The sequence below is a fragment of the Alternaria conjuncta genome, assembly GCF_024043145.1.
Source record: "Alternaria conjuncta strain BMP 0040 chromosome Unknown scaffold_14, whole genome shotgun sequence".
Taxonomy (NCBI): domain Eukaryota; kingdom Fungi; phylum Ascomycota; class Dothideomycetes; order Pleosporales; family Pleosporaceae; genus Alternaria; species Alternaria conjuncta.
This window is the reverse complement of record NW_026250103.1, coordinates 538,844-560,668: the sequence shown is the minus strand read 5'-3', so window position 1 is coordinate 560,668 and position 21,825 is coordinate 538,844. Positions and strand designations below refer to the sequence as shown.

The window sequence follows — 21,825 nt, the reverse complement described above, 5'->3', positions numbered from 1 at the left end:
AATAAAGTGTCATGACTATACCATAAGCGCTTCAAAGCTCATCCTTGTACACCTCCTCACTCCCCTCCTGCATCTCTTCATCCTCATCGCCCTGTTCAACCTCATGTTCCTTCTCCTTGCCCATCCCCGCACTATCGCCATCTTTGTTCTTCGTTGACTTCTTCTTCGTCTTCTCAGTATCCTGATCTTCGGTATCGATGATACCTCTAAACTCCCTGCCCCTTGGTGTGTCCACAAGGTCCAGCTTCCATCCCTTTTTGCCAGCCAGCTTCCTCAAATTGGCTTTCAAGGTCTCAACATCCTTGGGATCGGCAATGTTGAGCTTCTTCATCTCCTCCTTGGACATCTGCTTGCCGTCGCTACTCGCTACGGTGCCGATAAATGTCTCCTTACCTCCGCCGACAACGACGGATTTCTCAATCACCTTGCCTTCGCTTCCCACAAACGACTTTGCGCCGACTTCAATGCCGCCAATGACAATGCGCTTGGTAGAGCCCTCGAGGCCGTCGGCGAGATCGCGGAGCGGGTTCGTGTTGGCGTCGTCGGCAGCGTTGTGGGCAGCGATGAGACGTTCGGCCGCGGCCAGCTTGGCGGATAGCTGTGCTTCTGTCCATGCGTCCACTTCAGACTCTGGAATGACGGGTTCACAGGTTATAGGATGTGCGAGGTTCTCTTGTGGTGGGGTGAAGGCAACGTCGTGGCAGAGGCGGGGCGTGTCGACAATCATGAGGTAGGAGCAGGTGCTTGTTTCTTTGATCATGGCGATTCGGTCGGCAGATTGTGGGTTGCAGTGGAACTGGAAGAGATGTCAATACTGTGTGTTGGAGGACAATGGCGCTGCCGGGACATACCTGTACATCGATCTTGCGCGGCTTGCCCGTCAAGTCGCACTCAGTACCATCCGACAGCCGCTGTACCATGTATCTGCTAGACCCCTTGGTCTCTAGTCTTGAGATCTCTAGGCCCTTCTCGTCATCGTCGGTCGTTTTGTCCTCATCATCAAAAGCCTCCTTGCTGCCCTCTTCGTTGCCTAGTGTCTTGCGAGCATCCGCTTTCTTGCTCTTCTCCTCCTTCGGGTACCTTCCCAATACGAAGCTGTGTACGCTGGTGTCCTCCACAGGCGGATAATGGGGAACACCTCGACTTTGTGGCAGCTGGTGGAACTGCTTGACTTCGTCCTTGTAGCAGAAGCTGTAGCTCCACCAGCCGCTCACATAGTAGATGCAGTTGCCCTTCATGCCTTCGAGTAGCTCCCACCCGCGGTCTGCTGCGCGTATGAGCTCCTTCTCTTCCTCGGCTTTGGCTTCCTCGGCTGATGTTGTGTCATTCTGCGGTACCTCTTCTGGTATTATGGGTATGCTGCATAGGTAGCGCTGTCCGTGCAGCACGACTGCTTCGTATGTCTGTTCGAGCGCATCGTCTACGGGTGGTATGTTCGCTGCCGGCTTATCGCGCTTCGAGAGTTCCTGCGTCTCTTGCGAGCCGGGTGTTGCAGAGCTCGAGCTGGGTGATCCGTGAGAGAGGAGCAGCGTCGCATCGTTTTCGGTAACGAAAGTGTCTGGCCACAGAACCTCATACTGGGCGTTCTGTTAGCAGATGACGCTGTTGTTGAGTCGCGTGGCGCGTCATACCTGGGGGAAAGCGAGCAGATCGTCGAACACGCTGAACGCATGCTGGTTCGCCAGCGCAATGCGCAAAACCGCCGGAAGTGCCCAAATGCCCCTCATTACGACAAGAGGCCCTAGGATTTGGGAAAGGAATAGAATAAAGGCATGCGCCGTGAAGCTGGTCGCGGAGTTCTTGGTTGCGGCCAGATGTCACTTCCGCGGGGCTAAGCTGCATTCGGTAAAACCTATGAGAGATACACGAGGGCGCTTTCCCCATCGAACCATGTTTCATGCATCACAGCCGCTTCTCTTTGACATTCAAGCAAGATGTACTCTGCAAGGGTAAGCTTTCAATTCCTGGTATCAACAATGGCAAGAGCATATTAGGCTCGATATGATGTCATCCGTTCGACCCCCCAGATGAAGGCGACCTGCGCGGTCTCTGCTAAGTTCGAAAACATATTCATTTGTTCTTGGCGAACACGAGGTGTCTCCGGTTCGACGCGGGGTAGTATGCGCAGCTGTGGCAGTGTTCCTGACCGGTCAGCTTGCTGCCACGCCCTCTAGCCACGAGCATTGCGCATATGAAATCATACTTAGCTTAGATTGTTCCTTCCTTCATCAGTGCAATCATCAAATCGTCCCATGCGAGCATGTTCCTCTCTCCCGACAGCGCGCGCAAGGAAAATGCTGCGATATATCCCGGCCTGCCACTTCAGGGTAGCCACATTCGAGTCGTGCGACTGTTGCCCGGCAGATGGACTGAACCGATCCGCTGCGAACTGTGGAATGTCAATATCGAAGTTGCGAAATATCGGGCATTGTCTTATGTGTGGGGCTCGCAACACATGACACGACTGATTCGACTTGATGGTCGACGCTACCCTGTCACGGTGAATCTTGAGGGTGCACTGAAGCATTTGCGGGAAGCGTACAAAGACGGGCTTGACCTCTGGGTCGATGCGTTGTATGTATGATACTTGAACACGCTGACATTTATGTCTGACATCTCGGCGTTCAGATGCATCAACCAGAAGGATGGCGAGGAAAGGACTCATCAAGTTCAATTGATGGGTCTGATCTATAAGAAGTGTGAGGAATGCATAGTGTATCTTGGAGACAGCCTGGACAATGCCAGTCCCTCCTTGACTGAAACACCACAGATCCGACATTTTGAATATAGGGTTCCCGCACCGTCTGGCAAGAAGAACTCTAGCGGCAGACTAGGCGTCTATGAGATCTTTTCATTCTTCCATGACCTTTCTTTCGATAAACATCTTGATACACAGCCGATCTTCGATAATGACGCAGAGTCATCGAAGACAGGTTCACGTCACGACCAACCCCAATCTCGATCACAGCTATTCGAAACCTTGAGGAGGTTCACGCATGCGCCGTTCACCCCCTGGTGGACTCGTATCTGGGTTATACAAGAAGTGACAACACCCCCTCGCGTCGTTGTTATATACGGTACGATATCTGCATCTTGGGACATATTTGCCAAAGGCGCAGCCTGTTATACTCATCATAGCGCCGCTTGCTGCAAGAATGTTGTCCGAAATCTGCCGTCGGATCAGCAGAAGGTCATCTATGACAGCTGCAAGAAGATCATGGGGATCGAGAGTCTTCGACGGACCACACACTCTTCGTCCATCACCCATACTGACTCAGTATCGCTTGGGTTGTTGCACCTGTTGATGCAATTTCGCGACCGCAAAGCGTCTGATCCGAGAGACAAAGTGTATGCTCTCCTTAGTATGGCTTGGACTCCACCAGGGAGGACACCATTGACACCAGACTATTCGCTAAGCGAGAAAAGTGTCTTTTGTAAAGCCGCGCTAGAGTCTATCTATACGACGGAATCACTGTCGATGTTCAGCACAGAGCTGGGGCGAAAGTTCAGAAACGATCTGCCTTCATGGGTTCCAGATTGGGGAGCGCCAGGAGGGCACACGTACGCTGCACGTACACAAGCTATCCTTCTATACAACGCCAATCGAGAGAAGGCTACACCCTTGACAGTCAGGTCAATCACAGAGTCTGCCCTGAGACTACGGGCTGCGAGGATAATGACTGTGGGAGTACTGGGAGAGACCATGCTGGGGGACGATGCGGCTTATACCCGGCAGACACTCCTTCAATGGTTGTCCATGTGGAATACAGCGTCGTTAGCCGAGGGTAGATTGCCGGCCAAAACGCCAGTAGATGAGCTCTTTGTGAAACTCATATGCGCAGGTGTTATACACCCCACCCATGCTAAGCTATCACATGGTGTACGCACCGTACAAGCTTACGACGCAAGCACTTTCGAGAGTTGGGCGGCATATTCAAGAATGTCGCCGCATGGAAAAGCAGACGACACAGACGTTATCGATGACACATTCACGTCTACGCAACTGTGGAGGCAATTTTTGAGGTTGTGGCCAAATTACCCGGTTTCACACGTGCCCGACCCGTCATGTGGCCGAGATGAGTACTTCCCTACTGGCCTTGACGACTTCTTGGATGGTTCCCTTCTAGTTGCTCTATTCCGAAAACGTCTCGGCCATTCTGACATCAGAAGGGATCACTATTTTGTGGGAATTCGGCCACGACCATTTGCTCCATGGAAGGATCTTTTCATTGAAGCACAGCAGGTACTTCGAAACACATTCGGTCCCGACATTGATCTGAACGTTGATGAGAGAAGGTGTTTCCTTCCAGATATTGACAATTCGATAAGCATAGCAACGCTCTCGCGGCGCCTCATTATTGGCGAGAACTCCTTGAGGTCGAGCCCTGTGACTGGCAAACATTTTTGCGGATTAGGCCCGGCGAGGACGATCAAAGGTGACGAAGTGTTCCTCTTGACAGGTGGAAAGACGCCATTCGTATTGCGTCGGCGTGATGATGCAGATGACGCGATTCCTGGACCAAAATACGAGATCATCGGTGATTGTTACTTGCAAGGATGGATGGATGGCGAGGGAGAAGGTCTTGCGTCAGATGATTGGGAAGACATAACGCTCGTGTGATGGCCTGAATAAAGCTATGCGATTGTTAATAGGAGAAGATAGTTAGTATCAACGTTGTAAAAGCCAGGACTCTGGACAGCAATTGTGGTCTCCGAAACGCAACTGCACGTAAAGATTTGACGTACGGCATGACATCGAGATTTTGTTGCAAACTACTGTTTCCGACTTCCAAACCCCCATGGTACATGCCCAAAAGTGCCCTGCGAGAAGACTTTAAGCTCGAGCGCGAAGCTTAGAATGGCTGCGGATGCGTTCACAAACATCGCAAACTAGTTACACACGATGATTCCAATAGATGCAGGCGATAGCCACTGTGCCCCTGTCAGATTATGGGCCCACTTAGTAAGGGTCAACCCAAGGATGACGTTGCCGACGACGCGAAAAAACACGACATCGCGTAAACACGTGATCTTGATGTTGCCGCCTCACAGCATCCCAACAGCACCCGTGTCAAGACTTCCAATCGTTTCAGAAGCAGTCTCGTCTATACAGATCACAAGTGAGAGCTTCTTCTTGTGTAGTGCAGCGTCGCAACCGTCAAAGAGGGATTGCATCTTTCCCTTGTTCGGAGTGCTGCCTTGGATGCACGAGGGAGGAGGTGCCGTCGGGGCCCACTTGGAGGCGTCCAGCCAATAGCGGGGTGAGCGCGGGCCACCCAAAGTCTCACAACTCGCGTCGCCTCGAGGGTCTGCTTCCTTTCACTTCCGACGTTCGTGTTCGGTGTCTGCGTGGTTCTGCTAGCAAGGTCTGTCTTCGCCCCAATTGCAATCGCGTAGCCGTGGTGTACCTGGACGTCTTCATGCTGACTGATTGCCGTAGAGCCTGTTTCTGGGGCAACCCTTCGCATCGTCTTCTCCTCCATACCCGTACGCGCATGCCGGCAAGGCAAACATCCGCCTCACCGCGCTCACTACATCTACATCCAGCGCTTTCCGCGACAGCGTCGCTGTAATATATACCGCATTACCGTTCGAGCCGACTCGCTTTTGTCATCGTTCCATCCCATACAAGTTGAAAAGTGTCGGAGACTGAGGCCTGGAAAAACAAAGCACAGGGGCCACACAAGTAAAGAAGCGCTGTTTATCAAGACAGGCTCCACGAACGTCTGTACCGCCCAGTTGCATTCTCAAGAAACGTCCATTCACGAGTCCCAGCTGCTCGTACTGTTGAAGAGACATCGACACGTCCCATTAAGTTGGAGTACGTAGCAGAGATTCTGAGCCGAGCCCATTCTAGAGTACCAGTTACTTGTGCCGACGACCAACCAGAACGCTCTCAACGCGACCATTCCCATCCATTTAACGCACGGCCCAACAGCGTGCCTACGTTACCTAGGTATCGCTCACTCTACTAGAAGCGCAACTACCACCAGCTCGCGCTAGACCGATATCGCACGTAAAACGAGTCCCCGCAATTGCCGCGTATAAAACCACGAGACCCGCCTTTCAGTCACTCGCTCGATATCTTCAGTCGCCTCCCTCTCAACTCCTACGGGCGCGCCGTTCGTCTGGTCCTGGGTCACTCCCTACAAAGCGCCGCACAATAAGCCACGGAAAGTTATTCTGATATCCATCATGGAGGCCGACCCGTCTCAGCAGACACAGCCTGCAACTCAACAGGTCCTGGATCCACGACGACTCGGCAGGAACAATTCGGGTCTTAATGACGGTGACATCGCCGATGTCTTGGTCATTCTCCACCCAGCTACTCCTACAGCCATTCGGATTGTCGAGCAGACAGCGCAAGATCGACCCGAGCATGTGCTCTTCCGCAATTCACTCGATTCCATGAGTAGTTCCATCACCGATGTTGAGGAGCAAGAGACATTCATCATCAACGCTCCGGAAGGACGACAAGGTACCAGCTCGCGGGCTGGCGCAGACCTTGCTTTACGCATGTCATCCGCGAAGAGATTGAAGTTCAAGCCGCTCGGATTTATATTTGGACGCAATCACCAGAGCGCCGATGTTATCTTTGGCCAGGACTCCGGTAAGAGGATAAGCAACCAACACTTCCGCATATATCTGAATGCGGATGGTCTTCTCATGCTCGATGACATGTCCACCAATGGCACCATAGTCGACGATGCGCTCCTGAAGTGCAAGGATCCACGCTTTAGTAAGATGCGGATGCTGAGCTCGGGATCGATCATCTGTATCCAGAACTCCAACGATGCAGAGATGATCAAATTCATCGTCCGGGTACCGTCTAGAGTCAATTACATGGACCGCTTCCGCGACAACCTGCGCAGCTTCATCACGGAGTGCACTCCAGACGCTGGGGACGCACAGGGCAAGGTCATTCAGCGAATCACCAAGCAATATGGCGGACCAGCGATGAAGTGGGATGGTGGTGATACCTACAATATCGTCGGTATGTGTTGCTTCAATAAACAACCAATAACTGCTAACTCTTCCCAGGGCAGATCGGCAAGGGCGCCTTTGCGACCGTTTACCAACTCGCTGAAAAGATGACTGGAAAACTTCTCGCAGCTAAAGAGCTGGAAAAGCGCCGATTCATGAAGAACGGCATGCTAGACAAGAAGATCGACAACGAGATGAAGATCATGCAAGACCTGCGTCACCCAAATATCGTCCAGTTCCAAGAGTACCACGACCAAGGCGATTATCTCTACATCATCATGGAGTTCGTGCGGCAAGGAGATCTACAAGGCTACCTTAATAATCATGGATCCATGGAGGAGCATGTTGCGAGGTCAATGGCTCAGCAGATCCTGAGCGCGCTTAGTTATCTGCACCGCGCCAAGATCACACATCGCGACATCAAGCCCGACAACATTCTCATCTCCGATCTGGATCCTTTCACAGTCAAGCTGTCTGATTTCGGACTTTCAAAAGTTGTCAAGCACGAAGAGACCTTCCTCAAGACTTTCTGCGGAACTCTGTTGTACTGCGCCCCAGAAGTGTTTCCTGACTTCAACGGTCAATCAAAGGGAACTAAACGTCGACGTGGTGCCAAGACGTACCACTCGTATAGCTCTTCCGTGGACATATGGTCCTTTGGTGGTGTCCTATGGTATGCGCTATGCGGCGAACCTCCGTTCAGGGGTATCGCTGATGCTACCGGCGAAGCCATGTTCAATAACATCATGAAAACGCCCCTCGATCCGACACCGCTACGCAAGGCTGGGGTGTCCCCTGCTTGTATCGATCTTCTTACTGGTATGCTGCGAACCGACCCTGCAGAGCGTCCAACCGATCGCGACTGTCTCAACCATCCCTGGCTTAAGGATGGCGCGGAACTTCTCGCCGACCCGACTCTTCAGTCCATCGCGGAAGAAGACGAGCCTGAGGAGGCCGAGCAGCAGCTGTCGCAGCTCAGTCTCCAGGAGGAGGAGATCCCGGAGTCAGATGAAGACGGAGGCATTCTGTCCGATGAAGAGCTCATGGGCTTTGTCAACGAGCGTCAGCCAAAGCGAGTTCGCGCCGATCCCCTGTACCCGCGCAACCAGGTACGTGATCGTGGCGACTCAAGCGTTGAGCCGTCATTTACTTCCTCACACCTTGTAAACGAGGAGAGCTTTCAAATGGCCCCAACACCTAGGCAACCTCGTCTGTTCGGTGAAATTGGCCAGTCAGCTTTGCAGAGTTCCGGCGTCTTGAGCGCTCATGCTCATGACGCCCTGTCGCAAGATGGGTCTGTCCGCCTTGTCCAAAATGATGGAGCAGGCGAAACGAGTGACACCGCTGGTCAGTCGGAGTTTCAGGGTCCTTTCACTGCGCCCGCCCAACTAGAGCGCGGCTTTTCCTCGCCTAGCCTTCTTGGTACCGAGTCTTTGGTACGGGATCTCAACATGACCTCGCCGCACTCACCCGTATCCAGGACACAGAGCCCGGTCATGCCTGCGACCCCCAGGACCCCGGAGGTCGTTCAACACAATTCTTTGGAACAGTCGTCCAAAGACTTCAGTCAGATTAGTGAGCCAACTCCGAGAGCACGACCTATCAATCGCCAGATCAATCTTCCTTTGACTGCGTCCTATTATTACGATCCGATGGATCCGACCACGCATAATCTGGAGTATGCTTCCAGAGTGAGTGGGTTTGACTTCGTGTCCAATGGCCGCAATTCCAACACCGAAACATCTGCATATCCGGACACGACAGCAGCTTCGGACGCAAGTGCGCAGTCGACAAGATCAAGCATTGCGAGAGCACCATCTCCGGCGGCAGCAATCCCTTCTGTTCCAGCGGAGCTTGATATCCGTCCACCACCCCGGCGACTGGGTAAGCTCATCGCAACCCCCGACTCCTTCGCACCCAACCTTACTCTCAACATCGATCAGAGTAAGACTTCTTGGGGCCGCTTGAGCAACAATACGATCGTGTACGAACACAAATCAGATACTCGCGTTCCTAAAACAGCTTTCATAGTGTTTTTCTACTCGTCAGGTGGCCAGACCCAAGAGACAGTGGATGACCTGTCACAGCAGGGCAAAGATTGGACCAGCTTGGAGAATTTGAACGTTGGTATCTGGACTTGCGCCACACATGGTATCTCCATAAACGGCAAACACTTGAAGCAAAAGGACGACAAGGGGCGTGTTATCTACGGACATCTGCACACTGGTGACATCATACAGGTGTACCACGATGTCCGCGGAATCGAGTGCCTCAAATTCCGCTGCGAGTTTTATCTTGGAGCTGGCAAGGAGCCACGACCGGCGGGCGACAGCTTCAGCACCATGATTGGCAGCCGGCTGTCACAGTAAACATGTCTTCGTCGAAGCAGAATCCATACGTCAGCGTATATACAACACAGCAGCAATTTCTCATTTCCTGGCCATTTTCATTCTATTCGGGTTAGCGGGCGTTGTTGGCTTCTGTACTACTACGACTATTCCTACACATTCTCTTTGTAATGGCATCACCTCGGTGTTGGGGCTCCAAGATCGAGCAAAATCGTCTTTTTGGAGTGAAAGCATACTGTTTGGGTGGTACATGGTCGATACAAAGCGTATCATTTCGCATCTGGCAGGGAAATTGTGGATTGGACTGAGGGTGAGAGCATAGATAAACTGTGTATAGTGAAATGCCTAGAAAGGCAAGAACATTAAGTAAAGAACAATACGGGTGAAGCAACTGCCAAAATAACATATTCAACTTCCATCTTGCACTGCACTTCTCGGTGAATGTATGGTGAAGGTCATCACGCTTTAAAAACCTCGGTCAAGCTTGCTCTTCGCGTTGCGTTGGTGATTCAGACGAAGCTTTTGCTCGACACAGCTTTCCGTGACTTCACAGCACGTGGTGAACAATCGCCGGCTAATCATGAACTTAGGCCAAAAGCTAGTATTTCATGGACGATATATGGTATTTGCATAGCTCATTTCCTCTAAACAAATTGGCTATGGACCTTCACTCTCTGGCGAGCCCTTGTCCTCCTCACTCTAGCAATACCACCGACTATTCCAATCAAAGCCGCAGCAACACTTGCTATTGCCCATGGGCGGTCAACAAACCACAACACCACAGCGACATCCGAGCCATGCCATGAACCGCCGGGTTTGTGGCCGAAGAAGGTATACTCTTCCGAGTAGAAGATTCGCGGTAGAACGAGGAAGGAGGTGGGGTCTATGCAGAAGTGTTAGTTACTGAGACCTTTCTCCTACACAGGACAGGGATGGCTGACTTACCAAGATCATTCCGTGCCTTCCCCTGATTACATTGCCCATCAGGACATGCTTCAAACCATTCCTGCAAGATTGTGCTCGTAAATTGCGGTCCAGTTGTCCAGAAGATTGTGAGGTACGGGAAAAGTAGATTCCAGTTGTGGGTGACAAGGCCTTCTGTCATCTTCTTCACGACTGGATGCTTCGCCGCTGATGCCATCAAGTCGTTGTTGACGCCCAGTGGCGATGCTTCTGGGAACCAGGATGGGAAGTCCAACAAGGGGTCTAGTGAGCGTCGGCACGCGACGTCTAGGTCCATGTAGACGCCACCGAAGTGGTAGAGGGCGAAGTACTTCAAGGCGTCAACCTTTTGGATCTGAACATGGGCAGAGAAAGTCAGCATAAGTTCCAGTTGCAGTGATACTTGTAGAGTACTGACAGGGTATCTGTAACCATCGTATGTCGGTAGAAACCAGGCGTACTCGTTGGAGAGGAACTCGCGAGCGCTCGTTGCATTCCACATGCGGATTTCGTAGCTGGGGTTGTGCTCTCGACAGAGTTTCGGCGACCCGAATCCAATAGAGGGGCCTCCGCTAGAGCCTTCATGGTTGGGGTAGATTCTCTCAAACCATATGTAATGTATCGTGCGCGGGATCTTAGATCCGGTGTAGGTAGATGTATAGTCGGACTCCAGAGGTTGCTCGTTGCGCGCTACGGAATCGTTCAGAGCCTTAGCGTAGGACTCAGGGAAATCGTCGAAGGTGATCTTGCGGCGCTCGATGTAGGCTTGGAAGGCATGTTGGCGCCTGAAGATACTGAAGATCTTCAACAATGCGGCGGCGATGGCGATTCGAATGAGAATCTGGCGGAGGAACATCTTGTTCATACTGTCGAGATGCTAGCTTCACTGAGCAGGAACAAAGTCCTTATGCATGAGAGATAGGTCGACCTTCCACCCTCTGCTTTGAGTAAGCGCCCCTGTGTCAAAGTTACTCTGAGCACCGAGTAGTCCTAGAGACACCGCCCCAACGCTAGTCTCGCACATACTATAGCATCGAATCATCTTGACAGTTGCGCCCTATAGCTGACAGGGTCATTGTAAGATGAAGTGTTGATCTCAGAGATACGAGTTTCAGGAGAAGGGTCGTGGGTAGCATGCAGAAGTTGCACATCCTGGACCCATACTGCGGTGAGTGATAGGCCGAGGGCCACACAAATCTGTTGTCAGTGCCCAATAATCCACCGAGCATGAACAGAGAGAGGCGGAACGTGCTGCCACGGCCGTACCTAGAGCGCAAACTCCTCATGCTGATTTTCATCTCCGATCTCAGTGACAACGTGCACTTTTGTGACAACCTGTTCACTCGTGGAACGACTGTAGTACTAAGGCTTGCCTTCGCATATCCTGAGTTCCTTTAGCACTCAATATCCGCGTAGAGAGGCATGATTTGATTCGCTTTGCGGCACTTGCCAGCGTCGGACCGAGCGACTAATGTGACCAAGCTTTACAAGCTCCGGGTATGGTTCTCATGTTGACTTCAAGCATTTTGAGTACGGAAAGCGGCGTTTTGAAACGTAGAGCGGAGCTAGGCCACACAGCCACTGTGGGCGAGCTGCCTGTATAGTTCAGCCTAGTGGGCTAGCGCCCTTCGAGCGGAGAGGTTTCTACCGTTGTGACAGCACGGATAGGCCAGTTATGCTGAGATCCCGCCAATTGGGACTCGACCATTGTCCAATGACCGACCAGATGCACCCCAGGTTTCCTTCCAACTGGGTGCAGTGGCTTGCCGTTATCCGGTAATAGCAGAACTGGCAACGGAAAAGCCCTTTTTCGCTGTCCACCGCTATACCCGCGATCGATTTGCTAGAAGCTATTAGTTTACATCACTCTTGATGTTTTCCAAGTGATTGTCGGCATTTAAGTGACACAGCACTTCGCAATGCTGAAATTGCGCGACAAATCAAAGCATGTGAGGACCAAGTAAAAGCAGCGCTGTCTTTGCGTGTCTCAATGCAACCTCTATACAACTTGGGATCGTGATTCTCGGTTGGGTATTCTAGGGAACTGTCGACAAGTTGGAAAAAACGTCGCTTAATGATGAAACCTGCTTCTACGAAACGGCAGGTCCTAGTCCAGATCCAGGGTAAACCTAGTGTTTATGCGCGTCGAGGGGTTCCCGTGCAATGTTTGCAAGCTCTTTAGGGAAGTGAAAGAAGACGACTTGCTGCGCCACAGCTGTTCCAGGATGAGAACTGGGGAAAGCTTAGTCGGATGGAAATTACTGCTAAATGTGTGTCGCACGTGCCAGTTTCGAAAGCGTAATATATATCCAATAGCGGAGGTGACCGATGTCGTCTATTCGTTCTTGACGAGAATGGAAACCTGCATATTCATTTAGCGGATCAGCGCACTCGTGGCCATGCACTCATTGCAACGGGGCTTCTTATTCAGGAAATCGATTCGGCTCGCTTTCTACGCTTGACGAGGTTGGTATGACTCGCACCTGATGCGCGATGTGAGAAGCTGTGTGCAGAGCGGATGCGCAACCGGCGAGTTCTGACGCGGCCCCGTGTTCGCCAGTTTCGAAGGACCTTAGGTTACTAATCAAACAAGCTCAACTAATGCGTGGAGTAAGAAACACCAAGATCTCGCTGATGTCAAGGCATTGTACGATACAGGGGTTCTGCGTTGTACGTTACAGGGAGTTTCCGTCGCGGGTCATTCCTTCATTAGATGTGCCAGGGAAGACGTCGCTGCACATTCCGGGAAAGGGTTTCCTGTCGCTAAATCGATGGCCGGCGTAGTTTAGCTGGTTCAGCAACTTCAGCTGAGGGGACCGGAGTTCAACTTCAAGTGTTGGCGATCGGATCGTCGCGAGATGAGCGGGAAGCGCGAAGAGATGGACCCAGGGAGTTGGTGCAACATCGGTGGCCTGATGCGTGGCTTCCTGCACGGGGCCAAGGCAGACCCCGTAGTGGATTCCAAGACCGGGGTGGCTTATGTAATCTTCGTCTGTGGATGCCGATGTCCCCTAATGCGGCGCTCGGCACTGTCACGGCAAACTCCGAGGTTATTCGCAGGCATGGTCTCATCACAACCTTAACATCGGAATTGGCTACGTTCACTCGGACGGCCACTCAGCTGCGCGGGGGGTGATGGTGCGTAAAGTACACATGTAGTTTCAACTTTGTTGTCAGCTATCCTGTAGGTGCTGGCCACCCACGTGTAGCAGCAATGTGGTTTGCGCTTTCCACCTTCCCCAGTCCTAGTACACGTAAATGAAGTCTTCGTTTTTCATGTCCGTCAGGTCAGAAAAGCCGTTATCGTGCTCCTGTCTCTGATCTTGCGCCTCCATCTCCACACCCTTTTGTGTCATTTCTTTCTTCTTCAGCATACTTTCGTCAACCCTGACTGCGCTCTTGCCCAATTCTTCTCTGCGCTTCGCGTGCCTCTTGTTCAACAGTGCTAGGTAGACGGGGATCAAGAGCGCGATGATAGCTACGAGTGCGAACATGACCAAGTTGGCGATCAGGCCAGGCCGGTAAAGAGGCGCGTCGTCAACCGAATATAGCAGCGGGCCGATGACGTTGCCTATTGTACGCAGTTAGTGTCGTCTCCCATCAGGCCGTGAACGGATATTACTTACCGGTACACATCCCAATGAACACCATAGCCGACGTGCACTTCTTCTTCGTGTCACCGGCGGTGTTTTGAACATGCCAAGTGTATATCAAAGGTGTAATAGCGGCGAGGCATGATACAAGGTAGTAGCCAAAGAGTAAAACGCCTTTGTGCTGGCGCGGCACGGTCAACATCATTATCGTGCCGATTATGGGAAGGATGGCAACGAGGGCGATGGCAAGACCTTTGCGGCTCCAGCGCGTTGCACCCCAGGAAGAACCCAGGATGCAGACAATCTGAATGACACCGAAGGGTATGTTGAACAGGATAGATTGGAAGTTGGTGTAGCCGAAGTCGCGGATGATGAGGTTGCCAAAGGTGGAAATACCGCCACTTGCTATGCTATGCACGGAACGAACATCAGTAACAAGATTGAGATAAAGAGGTCCATTACTCACGATATCGCGATGATGGCAATGAACCAACACCAGGTCTTGAGGTCAATCAAAGTCTCCCAGACCTGATCCCACTTCCATTCTCCTGACTGGATGCCCATTTGGTTAGCCCGCAGACGCTCGACTGCGATGAACCTTTCTCGCTCGGTCAAGTATTTGGCTTTCATCGGGCTATCCGGCATTAGGACGAGGACGACAAATGCATACACCACAGTCAGTAGACCGCAGAACATGAAGATGACCTGGTACTTGTGTAGCGACTCGCTGTTGATGTGTCCGAGGCCGTAGGTGAATAATGAGCCAACAATGAAGGTGACTCCATTCATAGCGTTCCAGTATCCAGTCCGAAGGGTCTGTTCGGACCGGCGCCACCACATCGTTGTAGTTGCGACACAAGCCGGTGCGATCATGGCCTACAAGAACGAAGATACGAAGTTAGCATGCGATCCACATGCACTCCGTACAGCCGCAACTTACCTCGAAAGATCCCAATACGAACCGCAGACCAAGAAGGCTTTTGAAATCGGTACAGGCGGCCATGATAGCTAGACTGCTACCCCAGAGGAAGATGGCTGTGCCGATAACTTTTCCCGTCGGCAATTTGACCAGAAGGAAGGCTGCGAGAGGCTGCATGACTAGCTGGGCCAAGTATAAAATAGAGCCGAGCCATGAGTATTGACGTCCTACTAGTTTGGCGTCGGCTTGCAGACCGAAGATGGAGACGTAAGACAGGGAGGATTTGTCGAGCTGCTGGAAGAAGTAGGCTCCTCTATTCGTAGACACAAAAAGTCAGTCCATGTTTCATTCGCAGCTGATCAAAAACCACTTACAGCAGAAGAGGGAGGACGCGATAGTCTACGCGCTTGAGAACAGCGCGCTCTTCTTCATATGAGAATGATGCATCATCAACATGAGCGTTGGCCAGAAACTTGGCCGCCGCATCTGCCTTCTCGACTTTCTGTGCAGGCGTAGGATTAGAGTGCTCGATATGTGTTATGGCATCTTCTTTGTGGGCTCCAGAATGCATGGTCGCCATGCTGCCGCAGAACGAAGACTGTAAGACGCTTGGTTGCTCTCCGAATGACTTACCAAGTGACCGGCTCGTCTACTTATCAGACAAAAGCCCATGCTCGGATACCAGAGACCGACTGATTGCGTCTCCCAATCCCGGTCGCATCCAGGTATCGATTGAGCGACGCCCTGGATGGCCATGTGCATTTCGAGCTTCCTGCTTGTGCTAGAAGCCCCTCATAGCTCTGTTGTTCCACGTATCAGGACTTGCGATTCCCTCTTCACTCGCAAAGATACCGGGTTTCCATGAGCTTTAGGCAAGGAGTGAGCTTCCCCGCAGAGCTCACGCGGTAAACTCTATTCCTGGCCATGATCGTCTCTGCTTCACTTTCCCCACGGGGGTGGATGCTGTGGGGCCTCTCTTCTAAACATTGGTTCACCGGTCGGCTATAGTGACGGGAGAATGCAAGATCGACGTCGTAACATGATGTGGTTCAGCGTTCGGGATTGACTGTACCGAATATCGAGGGGTGTGACCGGGGTAGCGATACACCGATGCATCATCATAGAATATTTCCAAAGCTGTTAAGAAACGGCTAGAGAGCGAAGCCTTTGATCGTCTTATTTCTGATTCAACTTCTACTCTTGTATTATTTGTTAGCGAATATGGCTGGGGAAAACAAGCAAAAGAGATATGCGCTGATTGGCACAGGCGGCCGTTCGTCCTTCTTCTACACCGCGATCGCAACAACCTACAAAGAAACCTCGGTTGTCGTAGCGCTATGCGATACGAACCAAACCCGACTTGACTTTGCGAATACACAGCTGGAGTCTCTTGGTCATGTCAAGGTTCCCACCTTCAAAGCGGCGGATTTCGATCGGATGATCCGGGAAACCAAGCCAGATGAAGTCATCGTAACAACAATCGATCGTACACACAACATCTATATCGTCCGCGCGTTAGAACTGGGCTGTAATGTCGTGACAGAGAAGCCTATGACCATCGATGCACCACGGTGTCGCGAGATTTTCAACGCAGTAGAACGAACGGGCAAGAAAGTGCGCGTTACGTTCAACTACCGCTATGCACCACACAACACCAAAGTGTGGGAGCTTCTCCGCTCTGGCGCGATCGGGAAAGTGACGAGCATACATTTCGAATGGATGCTCAACACGTCGCACGGCGCCGACTACTTCCGTCGCTGGCATCGCGACAAGCGCAACAGCGGGGGGCTGCTCGTCCATAAATCAACACATCATTTCGACCTCGTCAACTTCTGGCTAGCTTCGCGTCCGGAAACAGTGTACGCACAGGGCAACCTGAACTTCTACGGGCGAGAAAATGCCGAAAAGAGAGGTGTACAGGAGTTTTACACACGAGCTCATGGCAGCGAAGTGGCAAAGAGCGATCCATTTGCACTTCACCTTGAAAACAATGACAAGTTGAAGAAGATGTACCTCGATGCCGAGCATGAAGACGCATACTATCGCGATCAGAGCGTCTTCGGTGACGGAATAAGTATAGAAGACACAATGAACCTCCTAGTGCGATACGAGAATGGCGCGGTGCTGACCTATTCTCTGACCGCCTACGCACCCTGGGAAGGTTTCCGTGTCTCGTTCAACGGGACTGGCGGCCGTGTAGAGATGGAAGTAGTCGAGAACAGCTACGTGAACAGCGGGGGAGACCAGTCGCTCGAGGGATCACTTGAAACGCGATCAATCACACTCAGGAAGCTTTTCGAGAAGCCGCAAGATATCCAGATTCCGGATTCCGTCGGTGCGCATGGGGGAGGCGATGAGGTGTTGCTAGCTGACTTGTTTGGCGAGCAAGGTGCGGAAATCGATCAGGATATGAGAGCTGCAAGCCATGTCGACGGTGCACTCTCAATTTTGACGGGCATCTGCGGTAACAAGTCGATGGCTACAGGACAAGTTGTGAAAGTCAGTGATGTATTCGTAGTGTAGATGGAAGCTTCATGCCATAGCTTCGCGGCATGCGCAGGTATGCCGTACTGGCCGGCGTGTGATAAAGAGCTCTCAAAAGATACGCGCCACCGCGCAGCAATATGCAGCGATATTCAGCGCCTCCGTCGCTCAACTGTTGGATGTAGTGAGCGAAAAAGTAAAGTGATTTTGCAGGAGTAAGCGTCATTGTGTGGCACCTGGGGGCGAACGCGACTGCCCGCGTCGCAATCGCGCTAACCTCGACGCGCCTCCCCGCCACCTGCACGTGGTTCACGTTCAGGCTGCCTTCACGATCATCGCGCTCGATACCGCGTAATCGTCCCCGGCCAGTTCCCAGATCTCAGATTATCCCTGGAAATGTCACGATCAACATTAGTCGGATTGCATCTTCATGTCAACGTTCAGAGGCATTGTAGCCGGTAATTGTCGCCCCGCCATGCCCGGCTGTCAGTACCCTGACTAACGCGTCACTGCAGAGTTTCCTCAGATCAGAATAGACTACTTCCGACAACAACCTGAACATAAGGCGCCTCTTGCATGTTTCTTGAGTCACGTACATTCTGATCATTTAACTGGTCTGGAGTCGTTGCGGGCCCCATTTGTGTACTGTTCGGCTGCGACCAAAGAGGTAAGCGGCAAATTTGCTGCCATACATGCCATGCAAAAGCTGACATCCCTTGCAGATACTCTTGCGACTAGAAAAGTACCACTATCGCGTCAACTTCGCTAAAGGCATTCTCGAAAGTCGCAATGTCACGTACGATAGAAGCATGCGCAAGTTGGCCAAGGCGCTGCCTCTGGACACACCAACCGTAATCGAGTTAGCGCCGGGCAACAGCATCAGGGTCACTCTTATCGATGCTAACCACTGCGTTGGAGCTGTCATGTTCCTGATTGAGGGTAATGGCAAAGCAGTACTTTATACCGGCGACATTCGAGCAGAGGAATGGTGGGTGAACTCGTTGATACAGAACCCAGTACTTCTGCCATATACACTCGGAAACCGAAAATTGGACTGCATGTATCTGGACACGACCTTTGCCACGAAGAAAAAGCCCTATCGCCAGTTTCCGAGCAAAGCGCAAGGTATACAAGAGCTGCTCAGCAAAGTAAGTGACTACTCCGACGACACTATATTCTACTTCCATTCTTGGACCTTTGGCTATGAGAACGTCTGGATAGCGTTGTCCGCATTTTTGGGTTCTCGAATTCATCTCGACGACTATCGAGCACGCATATATGGCTCCTTGTCCGCATTGGACAAGCGACAACTGCGAGAAGTGGGGCTCGACGTCCCAGCAAGCAATAAAGCCCTCCAAGAATCTGGAATTGAGATCCGTGAGGCTCCTGCTTTATGCGGTTTCAGAAATGGAAATCACATACAACCGGGCTGTTTGACTTCTCAGGAGGACGTCCGCATCCACAGCTGCGAGCGCGGCATGGGCTGTTCCGTCCTAGACCGCGATACGAACGCCAAGATCGTACACATTATCCCGATCGTCACACGCGCCAACGGTGAAGACATTGCCGAGTTGGGTGCAGGAGGTGGAAAGGGTGACTTGGATCAAAAAGAAGAGCTGGAGTCTGGCGGTATGGGCGAAGTCAAGAAGTTGATGGAGCTCTGTGCTGCATCCATAAACGACAAGCAGTTGCTTGAAAAGGTCATCACCTTACTCCAGCAGACTCTCTTGGGAGACGGCAAGCTCGACCTTGGTATGCAGCTACAAAAGCAGTTTGAGGAGACCCAGCACGATCTGTCCCTAAAGACCCTCGTCTCTGTGCTATCGTCGAATGTTTTGGAAGATTCGAAAAGCGGACCGCCACTCAACAGGACCATTAGGTTTCCGTATAGTCGCCATTCTTCTTACTCCGAGCTTTGTGGCCTTGTCAGAGCATTCAGCCCTAAGGATATCGTTCCGTGCACTGTTGACGAGACCCGCTGGACATCTGACCTCAGCATGCGGAATCTGTTTGGCAGTCTCTGTTCAGGTGAACTTTTTTCTCACGACGCAGTCATGATGGAGCTGTACAAAGCCAGAGTGGACTATGAAGGCCGGCAGAAACGAGGTAGAGAAGAGAGCCCGACGAACACGCAAATGACTGGCGATGAGACTGCAAGCCCGCCTGTGACCAAATTGGTCATGGAGGAAGCCTTTGCATTACCTACATCATATCACGCTACTCCAAAAACCCCGACCGCAACAGACACCATCCAGCCATCAACGCTTCCATCCACATCAGAGAATCCTCCGCGAAACAGTCGTCGTAATCAAATGGCTGTCCAGAGTCCAGATCATACAGTAATCGATTCATCTTCAGCTCCCAAGCGAAAGACCAGGGCCTCTAATACTCCCTCCAGGATGGAGCCGCCAGTACCCAGCCCCCACAAGAAGCGACGAATAACGCATCGACAACTCGCGTATGACGCAGCACTTGGAAAAAATGGCCTTTCTTGGAGCGATTTCGGAGGCTTGGTATCAACTAAAAGCAAGAAGATCCAGGATGAGCCGGAGCTATAAGTGGCACTCCGGCTTCGTGGGGGTTGTATACGTGAAGGAGCTTCGTAAGAACGTGCGACGCGTCGATATTAGTCAGTTGCAATTTATTTAACCGGGAACAATGCGGCAATGGCCTTCATATGAGGTGGTATGGGACTGTGCTTCTTTGTACCAACGTCATACACATTCATGAGTGTATTGCTTCCTGTGCAAGTATAAATAGCCACAACTCTACGCTTCTTGGATTTCTCTTCATCTGACTCCTCTTCCAATTGCGTCTTGTTATACATCCTCATCTCATCAGGCTGAGTCCTCTCACTCCAGTAGCTTACCCTGTGCTTGAATGTCCATGTCGCGGCCCAGCCCGGCCTCTCTCATGAAGTCTGTCGCCTGCACCATATCGACCCACCAATACTCACCATATACCTTCAACGGGAAGTCTTCAACCTTCGCACCTCGTCCGACATGCGACGCAACCGCCGCCTGGAGATCACATTCATAACTCCGCATCAAGGTCTGCCTCTCCAATTCCCAATCCCCAAAGTCGTGTAAAGTAGACAACTGAACCCTGTTTTTCCAATGGTGTCGTATGGCCTCAAACCGACCGAGGTCAATCGGCAGTCCAGTAAATTCCGTGAACTTGCGTTCCATAGCGGAAGAGAGAATTTGCCATGCGCGTCCATGGCCGTCTGAGCAGAGGTTTCCTGCACGACTACGGCAGCTTTGACAGGAGTATTGTTGGAAGAATGAATGACAGATTTCGTGTAACAGAGTGCCAAGCATGTCGAAGCTATCTAGAGTTGGTTCTATCGTGATATTGTAGTAATAGTCGCGCCACGCTGCGCCCATCACGTCTGGATACTGAATGTGAAACTCAGTGAGCCAACGGAATTTGGATTTGCGGTAGAACATGTCAGAGCCGAAGAAAAGGACGTTGATCTGCGTCCACAGGTCGCGGATCGAGGGTATGGGAAAGACTTCGTCGAGACTGGCAGGTGACTCAGCTGGTGTGTTGGGGAAAATCAGCGACATGTAGTGTTGTATCCAGGTTTGAATGTTTTTCAAGGCGGTGAGTTGTATGGTATTGAGTGTGTCGATGGGTCGGTCGAAGTATCGTACTGCCGTTCTCGTCAATGTCATCGCTTCGCTCCGGAAACGCGAAGCCATCGTTAAGGGCTCGTAGCATTGATATCCAAATTCGTTTGCGGCACCCTTGAACTTGAGTTTTGGGTGATGGTGAAGACGTAGGACGCAATTGCAGTAGGATTCGTAAAGTCGTGGATCACACTGATCGCAGCGGCACACCGGTTTGGAGTCGTCCGTATCGACGAGTTTGCGAAGTTCTTCGGGAGTATTTGGGCATGGTAATCTCTGCTTCTTCTTGCGTCGAAAGACGTTTCTGAGGCTGGATCCGATATCGACCTCGGTCACTATACGAGCAAAATCTGCTTCCAGACGGCTTGAAGTGTGGATTTCTGGCATCTTGATAATGTTACTGGGCGACCTGCGGTGGAAGTTGATGTGGCGAGTGAGCTCAGGAGGACTTTATAACACCTGCAGCTCCGTTTTGTTAGGGGGTGATTTGATGTGAGAAACTTCGTTGACTGTACTGGCCACGCTGCAGAGCAATGGGGTCGATGATTCACTCAAAAAGATTGTGCTTTTCCCCTCTGATTTGCATCGTGATGTGGGTGATTTATACAAAGATAAACCGTGACACTGCGATGGAATACTAAAGACGAGCCATTCACAGCTCCGATAACTCATCTCATGCCTGTATGAAATCGTGGTTGAATGTGGAGACGACAACTTCGAACGAATCCTGGCGAACCAGCGTTTCCAACTCACCAACACCCGAACGTGGACACCCAAAGTTGCTTGCAAAGCCCAAGCAATGGTTCGTCCAAAAGAACCGTGTCGAATGAAAAGCATTCCGAATTCATGAAAGGCGAGTACATTCCAGAGTTTTAGGTCGGGATATCATTATGCAATGGGTGATACGAGACGCGTATGCCGAA

General features: G+C 51.6%; 7 protein-coding genes across 7 annotated transcripts; 3 read left to right on the top strand and 4 right to left on the bottom strand.

The window, feature by feature from the left end:
• Positions 1-31: 31 nt before the first annotated feature.
• On the bottom strand, positions 32-1,727 carry J4E85_008807 (uncharacterized protein; the record flags this gene model as incomplete). Its single annotated transcript, XM_051473031.1, has 3 exons — positions 32-796; positions 852-1,577; positions 1,632-1,727. The coding sequence occupies 3 exons, from the start codon at positions 1,725-1,727 to the stop codon at positions 32-34; spliced, it is 1,587 nt and encodes a 528-aa protein (XP_051323251.1).
• A 4,468-nt stretch (positions 1,728-6,195) lies between these two features.
• J4E85_008806 (uncharacterized protein) lies at positions 6,196-9,353 on the top strand (the record flags this gene model as incomplete). The annotated part of the gene is made up of 2 exons (XM_051473030.1): positions 6,196-6,994; positions 7,042-9,353. The coding sequence occupies 2 exons, from the start codon at positions 6,196-6,198 to the stop codon at positions 9,351-9,353; spliced, it is 3,111 nt and encodes a 1,036-aa protein (XP_051323250.1).
• A 636-nt stretch (positions 9,354-9,989) lies between these two features.
• Positions 9,990-11,139, bottom strand: J4E85_008805 (uncharacterized protein; the record flags this gene model as incomplete). The annotated part of the gene is given in 3 exon segments (XM_051473029.1): positions 9,990-10,031; positions 10,049-10,215; positions 10,278-11,139. 3 exon segments carry the CDS (start codon positions 11,137-11,139, stop codon positions 9,990-9,992), a joined length of 1,071 nt encoding a protein of 356 aa, XP_051323249.1.
• A 2,380-nt stretch (positions 11,140-13,519) lies between these two features.
• J4E85_008804 (uncharacterized protein) lies at positions 13,520-15,366 on the bottom strand (the record flags this gene model as incomplete). Its single annotated transcript, XM_051473028.1, has 5 exons — positions 13,520-13,845; positions 13,901-14,277; positions 14,334-14,743; positions 14,808-15,099; positions 15,161-15,366. 5 exons carry the CDS (start codon positions 15,364-15,366, stop codon positions 13,520-13,522), a joined length of 1,611 nt encoding a protein of 536 aa, XP_051323248.1.
• Positions 15,367-16,007: 641 nt separating this feature from the next.
• Positions 16,008-17,309, top strand: J4E85_008803 (uncharacterized protein; the record flags this gene model as incomplete). The annotated part of the gene is made up of 1 exon (XM_051473027.1): positions 16,008-17,309. The coding sequence occupies one exon, from the start codon at positions 16,008-16,010 to the stop codon at positions 17,307-17,309; it is 1,302 nt and encodes a 433-aa protein (XP_051323247.1).
• A 436-nt stretch (positions 17,310-17,745) lies between these two features.
• Positions 17,746-19,828, top strand: J4E85_008802 (uncharacterized protein; the record flags this gene model as incomplete). Its single annotated transcript, XM_051473026.1, has 3 exons — positions 17,746-17,755; positions 17,807-17,937; positions 17,993-19,828. The coding sequence occupies 3 exons, from the start codon at positions 17,746-17,748 to the stop codon at positions 19,826-19,828; spliced, it is 1,977 nt and encodes a 658-aa protein (XP_051323246.1).
• Positions 19,829-20,122: 294 nt separating this feature from the next.
• On the bottom strand, positions 20,123-20,974 carry J4E85_008801 (uncharacterized protein; the record flags this gene model as incomplete). Its single annotated transcript, XM_051473025.1, has 1 exon — positions 20,123-20,974. The coding sequence occupies one exon, from the start codon at positions 20,972-20,974 to the stop codon at positions 20,123-20,125; it is 852 nt and encodes a 283-aa protein (XP_051323245.1).
• Between the last annotated feature and the right edge of the window lie 851 nt (positions 20,975-21,825).